Consider the following 27465-nt stretch of genomic DNA (forward strand, 5'->3'; position numbering starts at 1 on the left):
ATACTAACATAAAAAGTCTTAGTTGCTAATTATGATTGAACTATTGTAATTACAATGATGTAAACATTAAGAAAGCACATCAAGTGTCTATTCAACAATAGTACTTTTTTCCTGAAATCTTCAATCATAGAGATACATTTAATGATTGTTTATAATGTCAATTTATGATGACACATTTATAAAGAAATCGTTAATAATCATTTAACTTAAATTTTTTTAAAATTATGATAATTCCTATAAATTTTTGAAATAAAATATTGATTTACAAAATTTTAAATTTTTGCAATTGTGTCATCCGTATACAAAATAATGTCTCTAGTGATATTCAAAACGACATCGTTTCATTAGTTTTTCCTATCTTATTTTAGTGCAACAATGTCATTTTGAGTATCACCAAAACACTATCACTTTATGCACGAATAATTTTTTTTTGGCAAAAACTTATGTCATACTTTACCTTCTCGCCATCCCTCTTACTTTATGAAGTTATTCCTTTTTTTACTTTACTACGTCAACGTTAACTTTTAACACGTTCATTTTTTAAATATTTTATTAAAAAAATGTCTCAACTGAGGCGAGTGAGCGTATTAATTTATCAATAAAGATGAATTGGAAATGTTTTTCAAGCAATTCTTTGATTATTCAATATCTTGTACACTACATATTAACAACAATAAATATCACAATCAGAATTGTTGAAAATGTACAAGTGGAAGAGTTAGTTTGGTAAATAGGAAATGTGAGAAAAAAAAAATAAAATAGGAAAAAGAGAGGAAATGTGATTGGGGTTGAGTGAGACGGTGCAGGTGCAGCCACGTGGCATGCTAGAATGGAACAACCAACTGCCCACGTGCCCACAAAAACACGCGTCTTTCCTTACCGACGCTAGCTATCTAGCGACTTCCTAATCATTAATCCTTAATCATATTATATCTACCGGCCTCTTTTTCTTCAAATTTTAATAATATACCCCCTCACCGTTCGCGAAATATTGTCCAGTTTTGTCATGTTGATCCATCTACGAAATATTATCGACTTTTTTTTTCATTTTTTATAAATGAACTCAACTTTCTACTAACTCATTACTCTTACGTTTTATTATTAAACTAATATATAAATGTAGAATCTACGTTTCATTAACTTTTTCCACTTATTTTTCTTCACATTTCTTAAAACCCGTGGCGAGTTAATCTTGGACACTATTTTATGGACGGAGGGAGTATATATTCATTCTTCTTCCAATATTATTACCAAGAGAATCATAAATTTTAGTTATATTCTCTTTTGTCTTAGAATAAATTAAATATTAGCTGTGAATATTTATGAATTTTAATATTTTTAATTTTTCCCACCCAATTGAATTTGGGTGAGATTATATCTAACCTGACACCTGAAAATTTCTAAGACGATGAAATTACTTGTAAATTTTATTAATTTTCTTAGCATATTTAGCAAATAACTCGAGCATGTGCGTCAGCGTCATTCAGCAACACGATCAAACATAAACCCGCAAACTAAAATTGAGAAAGATGCTAAGATTCATAGTTTTTGCGTCTAATTTTTAATGTTTTGGTACAATTTAACAAAAAATTATGATTTTTACGAAAATTTATTTGATAGTACTTAAATAAAGGATCTGAGCATGCCCCATATTCAAGCCAAAATAGATTATTATGTTTATATATTAAAAAATACGACTAATGAATGTGCAAATATACATGGGTGAAATGTCAATGATCAAAGAACTCTAATTAATCAAAGAACTAAAACCATTAGCCATCTAAACAAAGGGTTTGCATGGCCTAATTAATTGACCAAACCATACCTAATTTGGATGTCGGTTTAAATCGGAAACAAAGACAAATTATTGTATGGTTCTTGGCTTTGATGTTAGTTTGAAAAATAATTTTTTGATGACCTTTCAATTTCTCCAGTAATTGAACGGTTCTCAGTCTCCTTCCTCTCATTATTGATTTTGTCACGTTCAATTTTGGTAGGTTATATTTAATGACAGTGAATCGATACGAATTACTAAGTAAATACATTTCGTTAGGGACGGAGGAAATAATTTAAATATAGAATGATTTTAGTGTCAAAAAATAATATCATTTTTTTACCAAAATCATATAATCAGTCTACACAATTGTCATTGTCATAAAAATAAAAGGAAAGAAACTGACCATAGTTAATCATCCGGTTTTGCTATTTTCATCTTAGTTTCTTCAATTTGTATATTACGAGTTATTTGCATACAAATAAATAAATAAACAATTATATTTTTTTTATTGTTATTCGCCCGAGCTTTGTATTGTTTAGTTTAAATACATAAATTTTTAATTTCTTTCTTGGGGGCTTTATCCAAAATTATATTTCTCCAAATTGATGATGACACATGTTCCGTCAATGTGGGTGAAAATGACGATTATCAAAACGTCATCCTTTTTAAATACTCCTTCCGTCCGAAGATATTAGATTCATATATCATTTTGGGTTGTCCCAACATACTTGAGTCATTTCTATTTATGGTCAAAATCTCTTTTATTACCAACCTCAATTACACCACTAAACAACGCCTCCTAAATTCTTGTGCAAAAAAATGAGTCTAATATCTTGGGACGGAGGGAGTATATAAAATGTAACTTCCTATTAATATGCAAGATTTGTTTTTGAATTTCCCATAAATTTTCTAATCTCTTTCGCTCATAATACTATATGTGTTTCTCATGAATCATTCAAGTACATCACTCTATTTTAAATACAAGTATGGACTTTACAAAAACATTTTTTCTAGAATAAGTAATACTCCCCCGTCTAAAAAAATATGACACTTTCATTTTTTCACTCTTTTTGAAAAAATAATAATAAATAGTTAAAGTGGAGAGAAATAAATGTAAGAGAGGGAATAATATAGACAAGAGACTTCTCTACATTATTCTCTCTCGTACTTTATTTTCTCTCCACTTTAACTATTTATTACCATTTTTTCAAAACGAGTGCAGAAAATAAAAGTATCTTATTTTTCGTGGACGGAGGGAGTATTATTCATTGGAGATAACCCTTTAATTATTGATTGATTTTAATAACCCTTAATTATTAATCATTTTTAAGACGTAAACATCTTCATTAAGAGCATATTCAAAGACGAGTGTGGGGCATTGGCTTAGCTTTCCGAGGACAAAAGCAAAAACTTTTGCATAAAATAATAAAAAGATTTTGTAATTGCCCTCAAACAAACAGCATCTACTTTTCCTTACTCGACAACTAATTACCATAAATTAATTCCCTAATTGCAATCTTTTAGTTTCATAAAATCCTATTTTAATTTAGGAACCTCATTAGCTAGCGCAGAAAACCGCCCCAAAAAGGAAAAGCAGAAGAAAGAAGAGATCGAAGAAAGAAAGAAACCAACCAGGGGCGAACCTACTTGGGAGAGGTAAGGGGCAAATGCCCCTCCCCAATATATTTTTTTATATCATTTTATTCTTTCATTTTTCTAATTTTTTCAATTTCCTTTATAAATACCCCAACCTCAAACTATTAAAATTTCTTTATAAAAATATATTTGCCCCTTCTTAGTTGAAGATGGCGGCTAAAAATGACCGGAAAATGTTCGTCGGAATAGCGTGGGGTTGCGCCGCCGAGTTGAAACTCTTCCTCACCGCCCTCCTCTTCCTCTGCACCTTCGCCACCCTCCTCCAACTCCTCCCTTCCCGCTTCTTCCTCTCCCCCTCCGACCTCCGCCGCTGCCTCTCCTCCCCCAACGCCGCCGCCGACTCCGCCGCCGACGTTGTTCACAATCCATCCGTTCAACATAAAGACAGCAACAACACTGCCACCGGCGTTGTGACTCGGGCTTTCAACCCGTACGGCTCCGCCGCGTATAGTTACATCGTGATGTCGGCCTACCGCGGCGGCCCGAACACGTTCGCTGTCGTCGGCCTCTCGTCGAAGCCGCTCCAGGTTTACGGGAACCCCACCTACGAGTGCAGGTGGGAGTCCCACAACACTTCCACCGCCACGGTGTCAGCAGCAGGATACAAGATCCTCCCAGACTGGGGCTACGGCCGCGTCTACACCGTGGTGGTGGTGAACTGCACCTTCCCTATCCCCTCCGGCGGGGACAGGGATGGCGGCCAGCTCCTCCTCCGCTCTGGGAACGACACATTTCCAGCGCTGGAGGAGGAGCCTGGGGCGCAGTGGGAGAATTCATCTCTCACTGCGGTTCTGCAGTATGATTATCTGTACTGTGGATCGCCGTTGCACGGTGATCTGAGCCCGCAGAGGGTCCGGGAGTGGTTGGCGTATCACGTGCGACTCTTCGGAGAGAAGTCGCATTTTGTGATGTACGATGCAGGTGGCGTCCACGACGGGCTGAGGGCGGTGCTGGCGCCGTGGATCGAGAAGGGATTCGTGACGCTTCACGACGTCCGGGAGCAGGAGAAGTTCGATGGCTACTATCACAATCAGTTCCTTATCGTCAACGATTGCCTCCACCGCTATCGATTTTCGACCAAATGGATGTTCTTCTTCGATGTAGACGAATTCGTGTTCGTCCCGAAGAAAACGAACATCGGCTCGGTCATGGATTCGCTCTCTGAGTACACTCAGATCACGATGGCGCAGATGCCCATGTCTGGCTCCCTCTGCCTAGCCGAGGACGCTCCGCAGCGATCGCGGTACTGCACTGAACGTATAAAGTAACTGCATTCTGTTATGTACTGTTATTGAATGGGTTTTGTTTTGTTTTGTTGTGGTGTAGGAAATGGGGATTTGAGAAGCTTGTGTACAAGGATGTGATGAGAGGTAAAAGGAGGGACCGGAAGTACGCGGTGCAGCCACGGAACGTGTTCGCGACTGGGGTTCATATGACGCAGAACATGGTTGGGAAGACGATGCACAATACGTACGACCGCATCGGCTACTTCCACTATCACGGGACCATCGCGCAGCGACAGGAGCCGTGCTCCCGGTTTCTCAACGTGTCCCAAATCACGGTAGATGGGGTTCCTTATGTTATGGATACGACGCTGCGTGAGGTGGCCGGAGCTGTCAAGAGATTCGAACTCGAAACCATCGGCCCTGTGTTGCAGGGAACGCGCCAATGACCAACTAATGCATTTTTGTTTTTATTTTTTCATATAAAGTATAGATCACAGCAAACACTCATGTAACTAAGTAAGACAACAAAGGGGTATAGTTATTAGTAACATTGTACGTTATTCTTTTATTTAATTATGGAGTATTACTTTTGCAAAAAAGTAATTGGTGGTGTTCATTAGATGCATGATATCTACAACGAAAAATCATCACACTTTAGGAATAAAAAAGAACAAAATTATCGAAATGGAAGAGAGCCCTTGGTATAATATGTGAAGGGATTAGAGGATTAAGCACTCTGTGCTTCTAAGAAGGCAGTGAAGTCATCCCTTTGTTTGCGGAGGCGAGGCGAAGAAGATGAAGAAAAGCGAACATGACGTGATTCGTCTGATTTCCCGAGTTTGGCAACCGCTTTCCGGTTCCCATCGAACAGAAACCCGGTGGTGACCGGGGATTCCACGTCGTTGACACTGGCGCATCGCATCAGCTCCAACGGGAGATCGAAGAAGAGATTGGAAGCAGCAGCGTCATCTCCATCGCCGTCTGGGGAGTTTATGATGGCTGACGATCTCCATGACCCACACTCGAATTTCTCGAGAGACACTCTTTGGGATACTGCGTCTGCCTGCTCATGCACGTGCTCATGCTCGTCCGCCACCTTCCGCATGGCCGCTTTCCCCTTGCCTAAACCCGGGAGGAACAAGCAAGTCCCGCATCTGAACTTGTCTTCGCCCTTGCTCTTGGCCTTGACTTCACCCTCGCCGCCACCGCCGCCGCCTCCTCCCCCTTCTGCTTTCGTCTCACCACGGTGCCAAAGGTCCAGGTCCATGGACGGCTGGCAGGCCCTACCCTCTCCGCACGACTTGCTCCTCTGCATCCGTAGCCGCTCCAGATTGCCAAGCGCCACAGACTGCTGTCGTGCCAGGGGTGACTGCTGGTTCTTGTGCTTCTTCTTCTGCTTCGACTCGCGTGGCGAGTTGGGGAGACTGCAGCTTATGAATTTCCCACTCGCAGCTGGTGGTAGCAAGCGATGAACTAGTACAGACGTAGCCTCTGTTTTCGCCTGCATTGAAATCGGATCCACAGAAATCTGCCTCTCCTTCTCCAAAGTGATGTTGCGAGCCAAGGCTGTTTTCTGAATCATACTCATCTTTTCTTACTTTGGCCTTAGATTTGGCCTCTACTTATATCATCAAGAATCAAACGTGGATACCACAAAGATTTGCTTATGATCATCACGTCTCTCTCTCTCTCTACACTTGCATATATACAATTGTTTATAAGCTCTATACGTGCAAGTCATAACACAGGTTTTGGACAACAAAAGATCAACCTTTGACCCTAACATATTTTATTCAAGTTTCTACCTTAAACATTGGTTTATTTTATAACCATTTTTCCCATCCTTTATCACAGAAACCACTACCTAATAATACCATATTATATGGAATTCATAAAAAGCATCAAATAGTGAAAATCTATATTTCCTTACTTTGACAGAGTAAACAACTATAGTGCACAGATCAGGTAACATTACTAGTATTTACTGGAGAGAGTTATAGAACAAAATCAGCACAACTGAAATACCGATAATGACTGGAAATGCTGTGATCAAGTAAAGAGCTCCATATCCCTGCAATAATAAGTTGATGATCAGTTTATTCAAACTAGGAAAAAACAACACAAGTTTCACTAAAAGTAACTTGAAGTTAAGGGTGGAAGCAAGAATATGACAAGTGTTCTGTGTCGAGGACGTAAACTGATATGATAAGCGAACTGAATCAGCACTGTGCTTTGCTGGTTAAAATATTTAGCCAGCAGATTTTAGAGAAATACAGTTGGATGCATGTCCGGCATGTAAAACATGTGATGCATGAATACAGACATTAAAAATTTTGTATACAGTATCAAACTTGACGATAAAAAGCTGAAGTTTTGTTATATGGAGGAAGAAGAAACCAACCACAGCAGGGGGCACTTCCACATCATCAATCTCGGCATCCTCAATCTCAGCAGCTGAATCCCAATCCATGTTCAGCCTCTTCGCAGCCTCTACTGGATTGATACCTGTGTCTGTAAATTTTGCATACAGGGATTTGCCAGGTGGTTTCTTCTTTTGCACTTCGACCTATCAAAATATCAGAAAAGTTGCACACTTGTAAATCACATCCGCTGTCAAAATTAACTCACCCGTATCTTTTTTCAGTTCCATGTATTCATCATTGATCAATCATATATTTACTCATAAATAAGGGCTAAATCTGGAGCAATATCCAGGAGTAGGATGACTTAGATGGCTGATGCCTCAGCCTACCCACATCTTTAGCCCAAAAAATGAGAAAATATTGCAGGTTGCCACTAAATTAGGCCACAGTAACTAAAGAGCAGTTGTGGTTTGAAAATGTAATACTGCAAGATACCTCTAAATTTGGCCACTGAAGCATTTCCTCAGCTAACATTTGCAATGCAAGACGATTTTCAGGGATTTTTCCTTCATTCACCTGAAGAGAGAGTCCATCCAAGTCAAACATAAAATACGAATACGACACTCAGTTGGACAGGCTTGCAAGTTGCAAAGGAGTCGATTTGCAGTTATATAAAAGATGAACTTAGTAGCCTGCCAAAATATGCCATATTCTATTAAACAGTATCCTCTTCTACCCGATAATTTCAAAACTGAAATCTTCTATACCTAGCCATGGAAATGCATTTATTCGATGCAATCACACAAGGCATAAAATGATATCTCAATTCTCAAAGCAGCAATAACGGTTATATGATGCTGCATTTCAAACACTGCCATATTCGAAGCAAATCATATCCTTTAACGAGCAACAGAGCTCGAAAAATGCTAATTAGATCGAGTGTGATCAAAGCACTGGTAATTGCTAATCAGATCGAGTGTGATCGAGCTTGAAATAATCAGGATGAGCTTTTTCAGATGAGAATTTGGCTACTGCAACACCAAACACGAGAGGGAGAGAGCGTTACTTGTACTAAAGTATCAGCAAGTTCGTCACGCGTAGGCGCGTTCTCATCATCAATGCCGAGAAGACGCCTGCGCTCAACGTCTCTTGGATCTTCAATCAGCACAGTCAATTTCACCTGCAGAAATCAAGCAAATCGTCCGCTGCAGCTAGCGCTTAGCACAAAAGTGAGAAGAATTGGCGCAATTGCAGACCTCATTGAAGAGCATGTCTCTGTTTTTCTTGAGAAGCTCCAAAACCTAATTTGAAAGAGTTGATTGATTAGTGATTACAACGATAATATGGAGATGAAATTGGGAATTTCATGAGAAGGCGAAGGAGAAGTAGTAACTGTCTTGATTTGAGAAACATATTGAAGAGCCTGGGGATCTACGTCATCGTTTTCCGGTTGTTTTTCGGCGGCGGAAGTGGAGGTGGAGGTGGAGGTGGAGGCGGAGTCCTGGCTGCTGGTTTTAACCAAGAGAGTTGCACCTGAGATTCCACGGCCAATTGTTATTTTCGTAGTCGAGAGCGGGAAGGGGCGGGGGCGGTGGCGGTGGTAGAACAATGACGGCGGCAGCACCACCGGCGCCGCCTGTAATGCGGCGGAGGTTATATTCATCGTTGCAGCGGTATTCACTCAATCATAAACTAGTGGCCTTAGTTAGTTGAGCGCCCACGGCCAATCCCGCCATCCTCATAGTAAATAATTTTATATTTAATAATAATAGCTATAATTACTAAAAATTAGAGATGATTGATAAATATCATAACTTAATATTCTATGTATCAGTAATTAAATACTTATTTTGCCATTTTTAAATATTCGTCACATTTCATTAATCATGCCTCACATTTCATTACTAAATTAGACAATTAACATAAATTTGATTAAAGATTGGATTAGATTATATAATACCAACAACTAAAACCAAAACCATTAGCAAAAAAACAACCTGAACCTGGAAGTCAATAACCAAGTGTGATTTTGGTCAAACAAAAGCAAGCATAAACCCAAAAATCCCATCTTATCATCATCTCCATCTTCCCACCTTCCACCTCACCCAGCAATGCTGTCTCCCTCTCTCACCGCGCCGCCCTCCTCCTCCTCCCCCGCCCTCCTCCCCTTCTCCCCTCTCCCCTCATTCCGCACTCCCACCTTCCCCCTCTCCACATTCTCAACACTCTCAACTTCTCGAAAGCCCCAATTCCGCCTCCACGCAATGATCGAGAAGGAAATCCCCGCGGCCGAGCGCCCCGCCACTTTCCTCCGCGGAATCGAATCAGGCACCTCCAATTCCCCCGATTCCGTCCGCGGCAGGTTCGAGAAGATGATCAGGGAGGCGCAGGACAGCGTGTGCGCCGCGATTGAGGCCGCGGACGGCGGCGCCAGGTTCAAGGAGGACGTCTGGTCGAGGCCCGGCGGCGGCGGCGGGATCAGCAGGGTTTTGCAGGACGGCGCCGTGTGGGAGAAGGCTGGGGTGAATGTGTCGGTTGTTTACGGGGTTATGCCGCCTGAGGCGTACAGAGCGGCGAATCCTTCACAGAATGGGGATGTTAAGCCTGGTCCTGTTCCGTTCTTCGCTGCTGGAATTAGCTCTGTAATTTTTTTTTTCATACCTAATTTTACGATTAGATTTGTGATTTAATTTTTTGCAACTGTGTTTAATTGTATTTTCTCTTCTTCTTCAATAGGTTCTTCATCCGAAGAATCCTTTTGCTCCTACTTTGCACTTTAATTACCGCTATTTTGAAACTGATGCTCCTAAAGGTACTCTCTGAAGATTTATCATTTTAATTGTGTCTGTTCACCTTTTAGTTTCAAGTATGTTTTTTTATGTGTAATCATCTTCTAGTCTAGCAAGTTGATTTTGGTGATCACTGGTTTCACGCATTTGGATATGATTGCAGAAAAATTGCCAAGTTTCTCATTGTACCCTTCAAGTAAATCTAACTTGTTTATTGAGAGGAGAAAAATTGAAGTTGAACTTTTCTGTTGAAATGATTATCCTTAGTTAAAGTGCTACATTATACTCCCGTCCCATAAAAAATAGTCTCATTTTTTCAATTTTGGTCCGTCCCTTGAACATAGTCTTTTTTCATATTTTGGTCCGTCCCACGAAATTACCCCCTTTCTATATTTGATAAGTTATTCTTCTTTATGGGGTGGGCTCCATTCTCCACTTACAATGCTCGAATTACCTTTTCCTTCTATATCTCTCCTACTTCACCAATTTCACATTAACCCCCCCCCCCCAAAGTTCATATTTTTATGGGACGGAGGGAGTATGCTGCAACCTGGAGGGGTGATGGAGAAAGGACTACAGGAGGGGAGGTAAGGCAATGATCATTAAGTAATCAGTAACCAATACTCTGGTTTGCTGTTAAATAGAGAATTGTATTAGAATAGATGGCAAATGGAAGCTGACAGTTATATACAAGTGTAGGATTGCTGTCAGTATGGTTCCTAGATGGACTTAAGAGGTTTTCCATTTTGAAGATATTGCGGTCTTTTACCTGGGGTCTTAATGTGGCTCATTCCTAGGGGTTTACCTTGATTTTAAGAGATTGTATATTAAAAACTTGATCTTTATGTTCTTTTAGATGCATTGTAAACTCCAAAGTATTCTAACGGGCTGGTGCTCAATGATGAGATGAACAGATGCTCCGGGAGCACCAAGGCAATGGTGGTTTGGTGGAGGGACCGATTTGACTCCTGCGTACATTTTTGAGGAGGATGTCAAGCATTTTCATCAGGTCAATATCTTCATAATTGGGCCATCTAGTGTTTATTGCATCAATTGAAATTAGTGGCGTTTATTTTGCATAATTTGTTATACAAAATCCATGAGAACTTAAAGCATATCCCATTCGGGCCATGGACAGCATATATTTATAATAGAAGAACTGATCAAAAATGCTAACATTCAATCTTGTGTGCTTATTATAGGTCCAGAAGAACGCATGTGACAAGTTCAATACCGATTTCTATCCTCGATTCAAGAAATGGTGTGATGATTATTTCTACATTAAGGTATGGCTTCTTTGAACTGCTATTTAGTTTAACATTGGTTGGATATAAAATGGATAAATCGAAGCTCCCGTTACATCAATGATCGATTTTCCCTTCTCAATTTGGTTGATGATCTGTGAAACTTCATACAATGATAATAATATTCACTTGGCCTTAAAGCTCGTAGGTTTATATTCTTGTTACATTTCTATAATTAATCTTTAGAACCATTTTAAGCATATTACTTATGAAAAGTAATCCATGGTTGAGATAAAAAATTTACTTAGTATTTTAATCATTCTTTCATATTGTAAAATAAATAAGTTAAGTTTATGCAAAGTTCACAATGAAATAGAAAATTCTACAAATGAATTTTTATTACTATTCAATGGAAATCGCCCATCGTATACTCTTAAGTATGTCTATATATAGGAGTATAAAAGAACTTTGAAGGAAGCCATTATAATATTCTAAACAGCACAAAATCCGAACTCAAATAGTGTTTATCTATATTGATGTTTGCTAAGTCTGTCTGTTTTGATGTTTTGTGCAGCATCGTGGTGAGAGACGTGGTCTTGGGGGTATATTTTTTGATGATCTGAATGCATATGATCAAGACATGCTTCTCTCCTTCGCTACCGGTAATTTCATACAAAGACGGTCCTTATTTAACTTTTATTTCTATCATGTAATAGCCAAGTGCTAACGGTTCTCAGATCTTGTTTATCAACCAAGGAAGTGATTTTAAGACTTGTTTATTTTTGAACTATTGTAGAGTGCGCAAATTCTGTGATTCCAGCATATCTACCCATCATAGAAAAGAGGAAGGACACCCCATTTACGGAAAAAAACAAGGCGTGGCAGCAGCTACGTCGAGGGCGCTATGTAGAGTTTAACTTGGTAAGTTAAAGGCGAATGTTGATTGAAGAAGATAACAAGTCAGATTCTGTTCTAACTTGTAGCTCTTTGCTTGCGAAGGTCTATGATCGAGGAACTACATTCGGCCTCAAGACTGGTGGGAGGATTGAGAGCATACTCGTGTCACTTCCGTTGACTGCGCGATGGGAGTATGACCATGTAAGCTACTTGTTACTCTTTGTTATTTGGTGTGTGAATGAATGAGTGATGATTAAATGAGTGGAAATTTGTGATTTCAGCAACCGGAAGAAGGTAGCGAGGAATGGAAGCTTCTGGACGCGTGTATCAACCCGAAGGAGTGGATCTAAGTTTTTATTGCAGAGAGAGATGTTTGTGCTTGTTTGTTTGTTTGTCTTCTTGTTTTTGCTATTGTAGTAGGCTTTCCTTTAGGTCCATTTTCTGAGTAGCTGCTTAACTCTTTTTGGTAATAAAAGAGGAATATTTTTTTCTGGGTTTTTTGCTTCACAAAGGATGTGTAATAAGACTATGTTGCTGGAATGATGAAGAAAATGCATAAGCAGAGAAGAAATGAACTAATATTAAGATTGAATAAAGATATAACGAACAGAACAGAACTCATCCTCCCAAAATCTGATCCCTTGGATCATATTTCGATTTATGCGCGTCATCTTTGCATAGGGGTCATGCTAAATTGCGGAATTGACAAGCTAGGCAGGTGCAGACACGGAAACAGGGGATAGGGGCGGTGTAAACGTTGCTGACTCCCTGTAACAGGAGGTGGAGGGTCTCTCGGTTGGGGTTCTGGGGCGAGCCATCCGTAGCTCTCGCATGACAGCCAAACTGAGTCTCGGGATGCAAATTCTAATCACGACGTCAATGGAGATTGACAAACTGCGTGTGAGTGCTTTGACCACCTATCTCAAGACGTGTTTCGGAGCTGCTAGTGATCACGAGAATTGTAGAACACACGTTCACTGGACCAATTGATATATGACAGACATTGAATAAAAAATCTTCCTTAATCCCATTAAAAATGATACGTTTTACTTTTTTGGAATGTCCTATTCAAAGAGGAACTTTTCTAAAAATGAAACCATCACTCCCTATATTTATCAGGCAAAATAACACTATACATAAAATTTAATGTCAGAAAAAAAATGCTCCCACTTTGAATGAGATTAAGGGAGTAATAAAGACACAGAACTAGTAGTAGTAACCTACAACTAAAAAACACAGTATATATAATGACTGCAAGAATCCTACACCTATTCAAACTCAGAAGAATATAATCTTTTAGCAATTATCCTAACAAATCTTTAAAACATGAAAACAAACAAAGATAAAAATCATCTGATAAGCTTAGGCAATGTCAACAAATTACACGCCCCTTTTGGACCAATCTTAATTAACCATGACAAGCTGCGAATCTGTTATATGCACAAATCCACAAAACTAGTGTAAAGAAGTCACAATTACACTATTATCTCAAAATAGCAACAAAATTCATCTAATATTAATCATAAGGCAAATAAAAAAAACTGCAGAACGACAAGAGCAACAATCCGTTGTAGTACTCCATGGCATTCCGTTTAAAAGACCGGAATCTGACTGTGCACACCATGGTAAAAAAAACTGTGAATCCTACGACGAATACTAGCTAGTATCTCTACACATAGAAACGCTGGAACAAAACGATGATCGCAACTCTAACTGTGGTGTCCCGAACTTTTCTATGCGTGCAAACCATTCCCGTTGCAGTAAATTCCATCTACTAAAGCCCCGTTTGTTAGCGTTGTTGCATTCTCATAGAAATGTGGCTTTATTGGTGACGAACCATTGCTGGTCAGCCTGCATGTTCTCAATGAACCTTTCTTCAAAAGAATGTCCAGCTGACCGCATGCTGCTGCCACGAGCCCTGTTGCCAGATGAAGTTTTTAGATCAATACCGGTCTGTGTAACAGATTTTTCGTATGGCAAATGAATGGAAAGGTACCTGAAAACAGGGGGGAGGGCTTTCCTGGTCTCGACTTGAACTCTGGGTGAAATTGAACGGCTATGAAGTACGGATGGCTATGTAGCTCAACAATCTGTAGTAGAAAGTTAATAATAATCAAACTCTAATATCCGAAGAAAACGGTATCAAGTAGTTGGCAACGAATGCTTAGACGAAAGAACTACCTCCATCCGACAACCACTTTCGTCTTTTCCAGTAAACGAGAGGCCGGCATCTTCCAGTTGCTGCACCATATCGGGATTTACCTACACAAGGTCAAGTTAAAATGTCAGTAATAAACCTTTAAGGAATGTGATCGATTTAATGATGATTTTCACGCACCTCATATCTGTGGCGATGTCTCTCATCAACAAAACTCACGTTCCCGTATCTGAAAGTTAGCACCAGTTATATATGCGGGACTTGTAGAGAGGGGAGGACGGGGAGCGAAGATACAAAAACTTACAGTTTCGTGGATTTACTGGATGTGCACTGGAAATATGTCCTCCTTGATCCGAGACGCATAGTGCCTCCCATGTGCGTCTTTGAGCCCTGTTATACGACATCATCATGAGATTAGATAAAACAATGAAAATGAAATAAATTAAGCAGTCTCCAATAATTGTATCATAACAACCTCTGGCATGAAAATAACACAAGGATTCTTGGTGTTCGGGTCAAATTCAGTGCTGTTTGCATTCTTCAGGCCAAGGACGGATCGTGCAAACTCAATGACAGCAGTTTGCATTCCAAGGCATATCCCGAGATAAGGGACTAGGTTTTCCCGGGCATACTTGGCAGCCAGGATTTTTCCCTCAACTCCTCTATCTCCAAAGCCTCCGGGAACTAGAATGGCATCCGCCCCCTATAAAGCAATAAATTTGTTGATGAGCTGACGAAGAAGTGCAAGTTACTCGATTATCATGTATTGAATAATGGATATGATTATTAAGTATAAACTATGCAGACCTTCAACAATTTCCATGCTTTTTTGTAAGAATCCGGGTTCTGCAAGTTGACATGGCCAAGCTGTGAGATAAAAGATCAAGAGATTGGAAAATAGCGGAAGCGAAACAAAGTTAACCTCTTGTAGAGTTGCATCTTCAAGATCACAAGCTGGGACCCAATCGACGCATAGTTTCCTATGGCATGCGACTGAAGCGTGCAAAAGAGCCTGCAAACAGTTGCCAGTGTAAGCATTAGCAAATTCCAATCTCACTAACAGATAACATCATGTGAAGTTAACCTAAGAAACAAAAAAGAATCATCTATATACGATGCACATAGCTATGACGATGCTTCTGCAATCTTTAAAGCTCATTTCACATGGCTACGAGAAACTAGAAAAGGGAATGATCTTACCTTCAGCACAGAAAGATAAGAATCTGAAAGTCCAGTGTACTTTCCAACCATAGCAATTCTGACCTGTGAAAAAAGTGTGGTATTCAAAACCCCGAAGGCCACTAGATCACTTAAAATCAAAATTTGAATAATGACGAGAACGTACAGTATCGGTCAACCTATCAGAGAGATCTGCCCTGGCTGTCCAATCCACAAGAGCTGGTACTCTATTCTCACTGGAAAAAGTATACAAAGAATTAAGACTGAAAAGAGGGGAAAAACTCAGGAAAATTTCCTAGCAGCAAAAAAAATTATGGTAGCTAGACGAACCAGTTGAGGTTCAAGACTTTCAAAATTGCCTCATGAGCCTTCTGATCCTGAATCGAAAGATAACAGAACCTACGTTAATAGGCTATAAATTTCAAAAGCAGACATTCATGTGAAGGTGCAACGATACATACTCTCAAAAGCAAAGGTACGTGCCAGATGTTGGAAACATCATAGAGGGTGATGATGTTCTCTCTCTGGAAAGGAAGAAACACATTGATGTTAAGCTTGATATTAAGATTTCATGTAAGTTGCGCGAACAGAAATATTGCAATGCTTACGGTACCTGAACATGGCAAAAACGAGAGAGCTTCTCCTTGATGGTTTCATCGAGTTCCTACAAACAAAGAAATTTTTTAATGGAAGATACAAAAAAGGTACAGCTTGCGTTTCCCCCATAGAAAGGAGGGAGGATAGGGGGACAGAGGGAGAGAATACCGTTGTGCTGCGACATGCTAGAATATCTGGAGATAGACCCAAGCTTCGTAATCCTCTAACACTGTGTTGAGTTGGCTTTGTTTTCTGCTCAATGAGACATCCTCGTGTTATACAAAGAAATTTAATGATGAAAAAGACACTAAAGGAAATCCCTAGCAAACAAACGGTACCTGCTCACCGACGACACTTAGAACCGGCACCAAGCTGACATGTATCAAGCAAAAATTTCCATGACCTGGAAAGGTAAAGGTTCAATGAGTAATACAGAGAGATTGCCATTTTTCGGAGAAGATAGCAATAGCATTGATGATTTTGTGCTGCATATATACTTTCATGAGCAGTGTTATCAATCTCGTATGGCGGCTTATGGCGGTTCGCCTAAAAACCGCCACAGGGATATGGCGTATTAGTATGGCTGATATGGCGGTCAATAATTAAATAAATAAAATAATACTTATTTATACATAATTCAAAAATTGGAAAATAACAAAAATATAACATCTAAAACTCTTAAAACAATTAATAAAGCATAAAATACAGCTCTAACATCCATGTTTCTTGCATAATGCCTCATTCCTAAATGCAGTACACACGCGCAATGTTGTCAAATGGCGGATATGGCGGTGCTATGGCAGCGCCATGTTGCTTTGGCATTTCCACCACAGAACGCCATGCCATAGCGCCATAGCACCGCCATATCCGCTATTTGATAACATTGTTTATGAGGAAGAAACTTGAGAGCATAAACTCATTTCTTACCCACACGATGCGAAAACTGCCCAAGAGCCTCGATGAACGGCATTGATTCAATATCCCCTGGAGCAAGAACTTTGTTAAGACAAAACACACTCCATGAAAAAACCAGCTACCAAACCAATTTAAATGTGGAGTTACCAATGGTTCCACCCAATTCAATAACACAAACATCAGCCGGGCCGTCTTTGCCGTCCACTGGAATAGCAGCAGCTCGCTCAATCCACTCTTGAATGGCGTCGGTAATGTGAGGCACGACCTGAAAAAAAAGTGATCTTGAATGTGAAAATTGACACTCCACAAGTTGCCACAGCGAAGAAACCTGCACGAAACCAAACAACGCACCTGAACCGTTTTCCCAAGATAGTCCCCCCTTCTCTCCTTGTCAATAACAGCCTATAAAATCCACAACCAGTGCAAAACACCAAGTCAATCATTCGGTAACAAACTTGAAAAGCATACGGAAACCGAGAAATCAGTCTAGAACACTTGCCTGGTAAATTTTTCCAGTAGTTATATTATTGTCTTTAGTCAGTTTCAAATCCAGAAACCGCTCATAATTTCCAAGGTCCAAGTCCACCTTCACAAAAAAGCTCAAGTCATTTTCAACAGAAACACACCTCTCTCCTTCCCAACCAAAGCAAAATTTAAAAGACAATGTTCACCAAAAAAGCAATTGACTTTCAACAGCCAAACAAAAAAGCATAAGAAATAAAAGTTTAGCAAAATGAAACAATAGTGATTTCAAACCTCTCCACCATCGTCTAACACATACACTTCACCGTGCTCAAAAGGAGACATAGTCCCAGCATCGCTGTTGAGATAAGGATCTGAGCAAAGAGGGAAAAAGGAGTAAACAATGAGAAAACAAACAAACATAGCACAGCTGAAGGAGAGACGATATAACCAAGGCATAGTTAATACTAAATCTTAACACAAAAGGCTAGTAATGGCTCTGCTATCAGCAGTAAACCACACACACATATACATATGTTATATGTATGCATTGCATCGATGAAAAGAGGGAAAATGAGAAAAGGGGAGGAAGAAAGAACCGATTTTTATGGAAGGAAAGACGATATAACCAAGGCATAGTTAATAAATCTTCACACACCAAATTATTGAGAAGCAAGAAACATAGAAAAACTGTGGCAAAAGGCTCCCAACAATGGCTCTGCCTCTGCTATTAGCACCAAAACACATATGTATGCATTGCACCGATGAAAATGAGGAAAAGGGAGGAAGAAAGAACCGATTTTTATGGAAGTGACGCGGAGGCCGCAGGCTTTGAGGATGAGGCCGATGCTGCTAGCGGTGACGCCTTTGCCGAGGCCGCTGACGACTCCTCCGGTGACCAACACATACTTCATTTCTCCTCAAAATGAGACGAGAGAGGGAGAGAGAGGAAAAGGGTTATCTACACACAGTGATGAAATGTGAGAGAGAGAGTATTGGGGGTTTGGCGAAGGAGGCAATGGCGGCTATATAAAGAAGGCCAAATGTAAAGAAAAATTAAATTAAATTAAATTAAATTAAATTAAATTAAATTAAATTAAATTAAATTAAATCAGTTTACACACTTTTTCCCCTCTCTCTCTAGGGTGAGACCACTCCCCACCAAACCAACCAACCAACCAAGCGCAGCAACGCAAAGCATTCTTGTGAATCTTCGTTCATTAGCAAAAACCCAAAACCTCGGCGCCACGATGTGTCCTAATCACGCTAGATTTTGCGTGGTGTGTAAATTTAATTAATTGAATAATTTTTTGTCAAAAAAAAAGGGTGGAGAGTAGAGCGCGTCAGTCTGCAGATGCTCTGTGATGGGGTGCGTACTAAACAAGCCCAACAGCAAAAGCCCAAGCAGGAGTATGAGTTCGGCATTACCAAAGAGTTCGGCCTCAGCCTACAGCTCGGTAAAAGCCATCCAATCAAGCTCTGCTCTCAGGTCGGCATCAAACTCTACCCTCAGATCGGCAACCAAAGCAGTTCGGTCTCAGTATTCGACCGAACAAGGAGTTAGTGGACCCATACAGGATGTCCAACACACCCACTACCACGTGGTGTCAACTCAGGCCACGATCGTAGGCCATGACCTACGCTACATCCACGATCTTAGGCCATAACCTACACGACATCCACGACTTAGGGTGGTGATGCAAGCCACGATCTTAGTTCAAGATATAAATAGAACTTAGATCAGATAGAAGAAGGTTAAGCTCTCTAGAGATAAAATAGCAAATAGCAAGTTTGTATTTGTAAGCTGTAGAAAACAGATCAAGCAATACAATCTTGCCCTCCCTTCTTCCCGTGGACGTAGATTTACTTCAGTAAATCGAACCACGTAAATTCTTTGTGTCGTAGTTTTCATTCTCTACCAGCATTTACGAACATCAGAAATTCGCGGATCCATCACTGGCGCCGTCTGTGGGAAGCAGAGAACAAAATTTGTGATAAAGCGAATTTTTGATCCATTTTTTTCCACCCAAAAAATGCATACCAGATCGCAGAGTACCCGTATTCCCGCCCGTGAGAACCAGGAGGAAGCCAATCCATCCCATAGGTCTGGAAAACAGCCTAGGGATAAATCCACCACCAGTTCTCATGGCGAAGGAACAGGCCGCTCCAAAAATCGTCCCACTGAGTCTTCCCAGCAGCCTGATTTGAATGAGGCTGTCAAGCTGTTCTTGGCTGAGAAGCAGGATGAGTTCTTAGCCTTCCTGCAAAAGAGCCAAGAGCCGAAGACGAAAGCGGAGGATTCTCCTTCCTCATCCAGACATGAAAGTCACTACCGCAGTAGTGCCGTGTCTTCCAGGAAGAAGAATCCTCAACCCCGACATATTCCTGTTCTTCCTCGGTACCGGAATCACAGGAGAACTCAATCTCCTCCATACCGACGAGATATCGGATTCGCCGTGTACGGAGCACTGAAGACTCCGTTCTCGGACGACATCACCCGAACTCCCCTACCACAGAACTACCGAACTCCGTCGATGACTTACGACGGGCTCGTGGACCCTCACGATTTCTTGGGGCGCTATCAGTATAACATGGCGAACCAGGGTCTCAACGAGGTCCACATGTGCAAGCTGTTTCCCGAGCTGCTCATCGGGAACGCGAGAAGGTGGTTCGATAGCCTCCCCCAGGGCAGCATCAGATCTTACCGAGATCTAATGGATGCCTTCCACAGGAGGTTCTTTCAGAAAGCGGAAGCCCGAATCACTTCGGCTCAGCTGCTTTCCATTCGTCAAGGTCGCGACGAAAAAATCAGCGACTTTATGACAAGATTCCACAAGGAATGCCTGCAAGTAGACGATCTCAACGATCTGCTTGTCATCTCGGCATTCCAAAATGGAATCCTGCCCGGAGCTCTCTACAGGAAGCTCGTTGAGTGCGGTCCGCAGACAGCTCAGGATATGTGGGACATTGCGGACCAGTACTCCCGGGCCGATGAGGCAGACCGTCGCAAACGGTCGTTAGACAGCTCATCGTCCCGAGGAGACAGGAGGAAGCCCGATCATAGCGATCAGGGACATCCTCGCCGAACTCCTTTTGGCGATCAGGGACATCCTCGCCGAACTCCTTTTGAAAGGATTCAAAGGACTCCGGTGCAAGACAGATTGGGACCCCGTCTCAATCCCGAGAAGCCGCCCGCTCAGTTCGTACCGCTGAACAAGCCGAGAGCGGAAATTTTCGAACTACACTCTGACCTGTTCGAAAAGCCAAAGCGGATGACGAAATCTGCCGCGCGCCGACCCCAGGATAACTACTGCTCCTACCATCAAGACCACGGTCACGATACCGAGGAGTGCAGAAACTTGGCTGCAGGTATCGATGTTCTTGTGAGGACAGGGACATTGAAAAAATACCAAAGCAAGCAGTCAAAGAAGAATAAGAAGCAGAGAGGTGCGAACTGCGCTCCTCAGGATCCGAAAAGGCAGCCGGATCCCGAAGACGATGACGAGCCGCAATATGATGGAGTAATCCTGACTATTGACGCTCTCCCTGCCGGGAAGACCAAGTCGTCCCTGAAGTCAGAGCGCAGAGGCTCCAATCGAGAAGAGCCAACGCATAAAGGCTGAAGCAGGACGAAGTGATTACGTTCTCGGATGCTGATCCCGTCCCGGCCATCTCTCCTCACCAAGACGCCATTGTCATCCAAGCCGGAGTGGCAAACAAACTGATCCACAGGGTGTTTGTGGATACAGGAGCGTCAGTCAGCATTCTTTTTAAAGAGTGCTTCGACAAACTAGAAGTGGACCCAGCTCGGCTCAGCCCGGCTCCGCTTCCCCTGAAGAGCTTCGCCCAGGAGGACACCCGCCCTGAAGGTATTATCAGCCTTCCGATCACGGTGGGGAAAGCGCCTACTAGCTCCAGTACGATGATTGAGTTTTTCGTGGTGAAAGCTCGGTCCCCGTACAACGTCATCCTGGGAAGAGACTGGCTCAACACAGTTCGGGCCGTTTGCTCTACTTATCATCTCACCATCAAGCTCCCCACTAAAGGGGGGATAGCGGTCATCCGAGGTGATCAAAAGAGAGCAAAAGAGTGTCTGCAAATTGCGCTTAGAAGTGCCGAGCAGTCAGATCGGCACCACCAAGCATAGCAATCACAGCAGCCGGAGTCAGAGGCAATGACCGAAGTCATACCGGAGCCGAATTCGATGACAGTTCAGCTGTACGAAGACGATCCATCCAGAACGGTTAAGATCGGCTTCGCGGGAACGCCTCTACTTCGGGAAAAAACCATCCAGCTCCTCAAGGAGTACAAAGACGTCTTTGCATGGTCTCCGTTGGACATGACCGGAGTGCCCCCCGAGGTAATCACTCATCGTTTAAATATTGATCCTTCGGTCCGGCCGATAAAACAGAAGCAAAGACTCTTTGCGGCAGAACGAAGTCAAGTCATCCATGACGAAGTCCGTCAATTATTGAAGGCGGATGTGTTATTCGAAGTGAAGTATCCTTCGTGGGTGGCCAATCCTGTCATGATCAAGAAAAAGGAAGGAGGATGGCGGATGTGCATAGATTTCACCGATCTAAATAAGCACTGTCCCAAAGATTGCTATCCCCTTCCGAACATAGATAAAAAAGTAGAAGCTCTGATAGGCTTTGAAATTTTTTGTTTTCTTGATCTATACAAAGGATACCATCAGGTTTTAATGGATGAGATTGACGCTTCAAAAACGGCCTTCATTACTGATTTCGGCATTTTTGCTTATAAAAAGATGCCATTCGGTTTAAAGAATGCCGGAGCCACTTATCAAAGGATGGTAGACAAGCTTTTTCGGCACCTGATTGGAAAGGAGGTCGAAGTATATGTTGACGATATAGTCGTCAAGAGCAAAAGCACCTCGGAGTACGAGCACAACCTCAAGTCCACTCTCAACGTGCTCAAGAAAGCCAACCTCAAACTTAATCCCCAAAAGTGTACCTTTTTGGTAGATTCGGGAAAGTTTCTGGGTTGTTGGGTTTCAAAAGACGGACTCAAGGCAAACCCCTCAAAAGTTCAAGTCGTTCAGAACATGGCAATGCCGAAGTCCATACATGACGTGCAAAGGCTAACCGGATGTCTAGCCGCACTGAGTCGATTCCTTTCCCAAGCAGCCGAAAAGCAACTTCCGTTCTTCAAGGTGTTGAAAAAGGCACCAAAGTTCGAGTGGGGAGCCGAGCAGAAAAAGGCCTTTGACGAGCTCAAAAGTTATCTAGCCGAGCTTCCTATTCTCTCTGCTCCAACCGAAGCCGAAGTAATATTCTTATACTTAGCGGCATCGGATCAAACCATCAGCGCGGTACTTGTTCGAGAAGAAGGCCTAAAGCAGCTTCCCATCTACTTTACAAGCCGAGCATTAAGAGGTCCAGAAACCAGGTATCAACCACTGGAAAAGATTGCTCTGGCATTAGTAAATGCAGCAAGGAGACTGCGGCCATACTTCTATGCTCACAAGGTATGCGTCTTAACTGATCTGCCACTTCGGCAAGTGTTGACCAAACCAGGAGCATCAGGCAGAATCGCCAAGTGGGCTATAGAGTTGGGAGAGCACACAATTGAATATCTACCTCGGAAAGCCATCAAGGGACAAGCCTTGGCAGATTTTCTTGCAGAAGCGAAGTTCGATCAAGCAATTCCTATTATTGCCGAACAGAAGAATTCTGCCAATGCCGAACTAGCACAGCCCTTGGAATCCGAAGTAGAGCCGCCGGACTGCTGGAGCGGATTCGTAGATGGAGCTTCAAACAAGATGGGAAGTGGAGCTGGTATTTTACTTGTCGCTCCCGACGGACACGAGGTAACCTACTCACTTCGTTTCCTATTCCCCACTACTAATAATGAAGCCGAGTACGAAGCCCTCCTGGCCGGACTCCAGTTAGCGCAAAGTCTACTCGTCAAATCTCTCAAAGTCCATTGTGATTCACAAGTCATAGTAAATCACATGTTGGGTACAAGTGAAGCCCGTGACGAGAGAATGAAGAAGTATTTGGACAAAGCGCAAAGCATCAGCCGAAGTTTCTCCTATTTTCGGATAATCCGCATTCCCAGAGCGGAAAATAGCCGAGCAGATACCTTAAGTAAGTTGGCCTCAGATCCGAGCTCAAAGGCGGAAGAATTAATGCATCGAAGCATTGATGAAGCCGAGGTACATTCAGTATCCAGCTCGCCGAACTGGATGACGCCGATCTTGCAGTATCTGGATCAAGGACAATTGCCCGAGGATAAGAGAGAAGCTCGGAAGATCACGTGCCGAGCTCTTCGGTACGAACTTCATGAAGGAGTCCTCTTTAGAAAGTCTTACCTCCAGCCGTTATTGCGGTGCGTAGGACCAGAAGAGACGGACTACATCCTCAGAGAAGTTCATGAAGGATCGTGCGGTAGCCACATCGGAGCCAGAGCTTTAGCTAAAAAAGTTCTGAGATGGGGATATTATTGGCCAACCATGGTACAAGAGGCAGTTCAGCTCGTCAAGAAGTGTACGAAGTGCCAAATTCATGCAAATGTCCCAAGGATGCCGCAGACCGATCTATACACTATGCAAAGCCCTTGGCCTTTCATGCAATGGGGCATAGACATAGTGGGACCACTTCCTCAAGCTCCTCGGCAAATGAAATTCCTTATCGTTGCCGTGGACTACTTCACGAAGTGGGTGGAGGCTGAACCATTAGCTACGATAACGAGCTCAAAGGCATTGGACTTCGTCTGGAAGAACATAGTGTGCCGATTTGGCATACCCCACATCCTCATCTCGGATAATGGGACTCAGTTCACCGACAAGACGTTCAAGAATTGGTGCCAAGAGCTGAACATTCAACAGCGGTTCACTTCGGTCTCCCATCCCCAAGCAAACGGACAAACGGAAGTAACGAACCGGATTCTGGTGAAAGGGTTAAAAGCTCGGTTAGAACAAGCCAAAGGACAATGGGTAGAAAATCTCCCTCAAGTCCTATGGTCCTACCGAACTACACCCAAAACCTCCAACGGTGAAACTCCGTATAGTCTGGTGTACGGCACTGAAGCCGTAATTCCGGTGGAGATCGGCGTACCCAGTCCCCGAACTCTAAATTTCTCCTCAGAAATGAATGACGACGGACTGAGAGCAGAACTAGATCTCGCCGAAGAAAGAAGAGAATTGGCGTGCATAAAAGCAGCCAAGTATAAGGAGCAAGTAGCCCGGTATTATAACCAAAGGGTGAAAAAGCTTCAATTTCAAGTGGGAGATCTCGTCTTGAGAAACAACGAAGTAAGCCGAGCAGAAAAGCTGGGCAAACTCGAACCCACATGGGAGGGTCCATATCGGGTGTCCGAAGTCCTCGGCAAAGGGTCTTATAAATTGACTCACATGTCAGGAGAACAAGTACCCCGAACATGGCACGTCTCCAACCTCAAGAAGTACCACTTGTAAGAGACAAGGTCCGGTCAGTCTGTCTTGTGTCTAGTTCGGTCATAGGGGTACATGTTTTTATTTGTTTGTTTTTTTACCTTTTACTTGTCGTTTTTTAAAAGGGGTTTAAAGTTTTTTTCCTTCGTCTTTTTCATTTTTTCTCTATGTGTTTTGTCTCTATGTGCTTGTCGTCTCTTACAAATGGTACCAAGGTATATCGTTCTTTAAAGACTGATCCCCTTTTTAGATCGATTATTAAAGACTATTGTGAGTCCAAGCTTCTAAGGAGGATATAAGACCACAATTCAGCTTAACAAGCAGTCCGTCTGAAACGAACTGCAATAAGCCAACGATTGTGAGTCCAAGCTTCCAAGGAGGATACAAGACCGCAATTCAGCTTAATAAGCACTTCGTCTGAAACGAACTGCAATAAGGGAAAGTCCGATCCACGCGATAAACCTCGCCGAATTAGGACGACCAAGTTCGGTCAAAGAAGTTTACCTCATAAGACCGGGGACGACCACGTCTAGTCAAAGGGGTTTACTGCATAAGACCACTTCGGTTAACTGGGAAAGTCCGATCCACGCGATAAAACTCGCCGAATTAGGACAAGGGAAAGTTCGATCCCGGCGACAAAAATCGCCAAATTAGAACACAAACCAAGTCCGGTCAAAGATGTTTATTTCATCGGACCAAAGACGAGTCCGGTCAAAGATGTTTATTTCATCAGACCAAAGACGAGTCCGGTCAAAGATGTTTATTTCATCAGACCAAAGACGAGTCCGGTCAAAGATGTTTATTTCATCAGACCAAAGACGAGTCCGGTCAAAGATGTTTATTTCATCAGACCAAAGACGAGTCCGGTCAAAGATGTTTATTTCATCAGACCAAAGACGAGTCCGGTCAAAGAAGTTTACTTCATAAGACCAAGGACCAAGTCCGGTCAAAGAAGTTTACTTCATAAGACCGAGGACGAGTACGATGAAATTTTGTCGCTAAGCTGTAAATACAGTGTTAGAAGCGAAAACAAAATTTCATTTTTCAAATCTTGTTCGGCATACAACTCAGCTACCCTACAAAATGGCGTTACGCTATTACAAAGGACTATTCTACTGTCCAGGGTTGCTGAAGTTAAGCCACCTATCTGCAAAATCCTCTGGAAGCCGAGTTCGGTTGTTCCGAGCAGATGAAGAATAAGCAGGTCGACGAGATGCTATCCTCGACCCAACGCCTCTTCCCCGAGCCCGAGAAGTCCTAACACCTCGGCGATGAAGAGTCTCTGCAATAAGCATCTGCTGATCTTGCTCGCTCATAGTCACAACTCCTCGGCGAATTTCAGTCCGTCCCTGTCTTGACGATTCCGGTTGCTCCTGAGCCCGTTCTCGTCTTGACGTTTCCGGCTGTTCCGGAGTTCGTTGTTGGCTGGGAGTAGGATTTTGAACAAGGGAACCAGAGGTTTGATCTGGAGTGCGAGCATCTGTTGGCGCGATATGCCGAAGGAATCTTTCTATGGAGGGGCGCCGAGAAAGAACAATGTTGTACCGAGAAGCCCAACGCCGCAGTGATGTCACAACTTGTTGGCAAGCCGGGCTCTCCAGCACATTGTTCATACGGAGTACATGATATTCCTCCCACAGTTCGTCAACTCGACTCTGAACATCTGATATGGTCATTCCCCCGCGCACACGGATGTAATCCTCATACGCAGTCCTCTCAGCAATGGCCGTATTCAGCTCGGCCTCCAGATCTTTCTTATCGGACTCTAAGTCCTTGATATCGGCATCCAGCTTCACTAAACGAGCCAGAAGCTCGTCATTTTTCGTCTGATCGGCTATAGCTCTTCTCTCAGCTTCGTCCAAAGCCGAAGAGTACAGCCGTTTCCAGTGAAGTATCTCCATCTCCTTGGGTACAAAGCAGCTATATTAGTTCGGCAGCTGTACCGAGCAGATAGTAAAATACAACAGGAATAAAGGCGAGTACGAAAAGCTATACGAAGACAAGTGTAGAGAATTTTTCATTCACAAGGAAAATTTTTTACACTAGGGCTTCAAGGCCATTTTACAAGGAAGAAACTAGACTAAGAGAAGGGAGACGAAATCATACTCCGCCAGCTTCGTCTCCGGCTCCTCGGTCTGGTACAGCTTCTTTCTCCTGGGCTACCTCAGCCTCAGCCTCGCCTCCTGCCGGCCTCGCCTCCGCCTCCTGATCGGCTTCCTTCTCCGGATGCCCGGCCTGATCGACTTCGGCCTCCCGCTCCAGCGGCTCGGCCTCACCCTCTCCGTGGTAAGTCGAAGCGGGTGAAACGGGTCCCACGGAGGCAAAGATAGCCTCCAGGTTCTCGTCCCGATCAGCTCGACAACTCCGGACTCGGTCTGCAGAAAGCAGGACCGAAGATGAAGCGAGCTCCTCAAGGAGCGGCAGATTCTGAAGCCGAGCTGCTATCTCTCGGCTGTACAGAGGCAGCACGACGTCGGCCCCCTGCTCGCCCTTATCGGCAATTAGCCTTACCAGACTACCGACAAAGGCCGAGAACTGGCTGCTCAAAAAGAGTTTCTCCGTGTAAACACGGAGAGCCTCCCCTTGGGCAACCACGGCAGCAGCATCGCTCCGCTTCGCCTGCTCTCGCTGGATGACGAGCTGGTTTTTGGCAAACTGAGCTTCATCCTGGGCCGAAATCCTAGCAGCTCTGGCCTTCTCAAATTTAGCCTCAGCCTGTTCGGCCCGATGACAAGCAGCCGCCAACTTCCTCTGCATCTCGGCATAGTCATTGGACGCTTTGGAGAGT

General features: G+C 42.8%; 5 protein-coding genes across 6 annotated transcripts; 2 read left to right on the forward strand and 3 right to left on the reverse strand.

Annotated features, from left to right (window-relative positions):
* Positions 1–3253: 3253 nt before the first annotated feature.
* On the forward strand, positions 3254–5262 carry LOC121777371 (galactan beta-1,4-galactosyltransferase GALS3-like). The gene is made up of 3 exons (XM_042174611.1): positions 3254–3433; positions 3577–4676; positions 4760–5262. Exons 2-3 carry the CDS (start codon positions 3583–3585, stop codon positions 5103–5105), a joined length of 1440 nt encoding a protein of 479 aa, XP_042030545.1. The 5' UTR covers positions 3254–3433; positions 3577–3582; the 3' UTR covers positions 5106–5262.
* LOC121777372 lies at positions 5198–6426 on the reverse strand. Its single transcript, XM_042174612.1, has one exon. It carries the CDS (start codon positions 6245–6247, stop codon positions 5387–5389), a length of 861 nt encoding a protein of 286 aa, XP_042030546.1. The 5' UTR covers positions 6248–6426; the 3' UTR covers positions 5198–5386.
* A 139-nt stretch (positions 6427–6565) lies between these two features.
* LOC121777373 (ycf3-interacting protein 1, chloroplastic-like) lies at positions 6566–8761 on the reverse strand. Its single transcript, XM_042174613.1, has 6 exons — positions 8416–8761; positions 8279–8323; positions 8089–8202; positions 7518–7598; positions 7061–7225; positions 6566–6730 (listed from the first exon to the last, which is right to left on the reverse strand). The coding sequence occupies exons 1-6, from the start codon at positions 8683–8685 to the stop codon at positions 6641–6643; spliced, it is 765 nt and encodes a 254-aa protein (XP_042030547.1). The 5' UTR covers positions 8686–8761; the 3' UTR covers positions 6566–6640.
* A 311-nt stretch (positions 8762–9072) lies between these two features.
* Positions 9073–12443, forward strand: LOC121777378 (oxygen-dependent coproporphyrinogen-III oxidase, chloroplastic-like). The gene is made up of 8 exons (XM_042174618.1): positions 9073–9664; positions 9759–9834; positions 10726–10820; positions 11014–11097; positions 11630–11717; positions 11852–11976; positions 12055–12153; positions 12234–12443. Exons 1-8 carry the CDS (start codon positions 9134–9136, stop codon positions 12300–12302), a joined length of 1167 nt encoding a protein of 388 aa, XP_042030552.1. The 5' UTR covers positions 9073–9133; the 3' UTR covers positions 12303–12443.
* An 827-nt stretch (positions 12444–13270) lies between these two features.
* On the reverse strand, positions 13271–18269 carry LOC121777933 (CTP synthase-like). 2 transcript variants are annotated; one of them, XM_042175266.1, is made up of 21 exons: positions 18060–18269; positions 17558–17637; positions 17301–17387; positions 17153–17203; positions 16949–17066; positions 16814–16870; positions 16225–16289; positions 16055–16138; positions 15903–15953; positions 15751–15813; positions 15620–15666; positions 15456–15525; positions 15311–15373; positions 15033–15122; positions 14918–14956; positions 14586–14813; positions 14415–14500; positions 14291–14339; positions 14134–14214; positions 13949–14042; positions 13271–13870 (listed from the first exon to the last, which is right to left on the reverse strand). In XM_042175266.1, the coding sequence occupies exons 1-21, from the start codon at positions 18175–18177 to the stop codon at positions 13686–13688; spliced, it is 1806 nt and encodes a 601-aa protein (XP_042031200.1). In that variant the 5' UTR covers positions 18178–18269; the 3' UTR covers positions 13271–13685. The 2 variants fall into 2 exon arrangements, with proteins under 2 accessions (XP_042031200.1, XP_042031201.1); XM_042175267.1 differs by lacking the exon at positions 18060–18269 and adding an exon at positions 17863–17867.
* Positions 18270–27465: the final 9196 nt, after the last annotated feature.

This window comes from Salvia splendens, chromosome 18 (assembly GCF_004379255.2).
Source record: "Salvia splendens isolate huo1 chromosome 18, SspV2, whole genome shotgun sequence".
Taxonomy (NCBI): domain Eukaryota; kingdom Viridiplantae; phylum Streptophyta; class Magnoliopsida; order Lamiales; family Lamiaceae; genus Salvia; species Salvia splendens.

Excerpts from the sequence above, each read along its gene's own strand:
- LOC121777371 (XM_042174611.1), top strand. The coding sequence starts at position 3,583 with ATGGCGGCTAAAAATGACCGGAAAATGTTCGTCGGAATAGCGTGGGGT. Across the intron at positions 4,677-4,759 it reads GACGCTCCGCAGCGATCGCG|GAAATGGGGATTTGAGAAGC; the intron begins GTACTGCACTGA and ends GTTGTGGTGTAG.
- LOC121777372 (XM_042174612.1), bottom strand. The coding sequence starts at position 6,247 with ATGAGTATGATTCAGAAAACAGCCTTGGCTCGCAACATCACTTTGGAG.
- LOC121777373 (XM_042174613.1), bottom strand. The coding sequence starts at position 8,685 with ATGAATATAACCTCCGCCGCATTACAGGCGGCGCCGGTGGTGCTGCCG. Across the intron at positions 7,599-8,088 it reads TTGCTGATACTTTAGTACAA|GTGAATGAAGGAAAAATCCC; the intron begins GTAACGCTCTCT and ends CTCTCTCTTCAG. Across the intron at positions 6,731-7,060 it reads TGGAAGTGCCCCCTGCTGTG|GGATATGGAGCTCTTTACTT; the intron begins GTTGGTTTCTTC and ends TTATTATTGCAG.
- LOC121777378 (XM_042174618.1), top strand. The coding sequence starts at position 9,134 with ATGCTGTCTCCCTCTCTCACCGCGCCGCCCTCCTCCTCCTCCCCCGCC. Across the intron at positions 9,665-9,758 it reads TCGCTGCTGGAATTAGCTCT|GTTCTTCATCCGAAGAATCC; the intron begins GTAATTTTTTTT and ends CTTCTTCAATAG. Across the intron at positions 10,821-11,013 it reads ATGTCAAGCATTTTCATCAG|GTCCAGAAGAACGCATGTGA; the intron begins GTCAATATCTTC and ends TGCTTATTATAG.
- LOC121777933 (XM_042175266.1), bottom strand. The coding sequence starts at position 18,177 with ATGAAGTATGTGTTGGTCACCGGAGGAGTCGTCAGCGGCCTCGGCAAA. Across the intron at positions 15,374-15,455 it reads CTGATAGGTTGACCGATACT|GTCAGAATTGCTATGGTTGG; the intron begins GTACGTTCTCGT and ends CTTTTTTCACAG. Across the intron at positions 15,123-15,310 it reads CTTATCTTTCTGTGCTGAAG|GCTCTTTTGCACGCTTCAGT; the intron begins GTAAGATCATTC and ends AACTGTTTGCAG.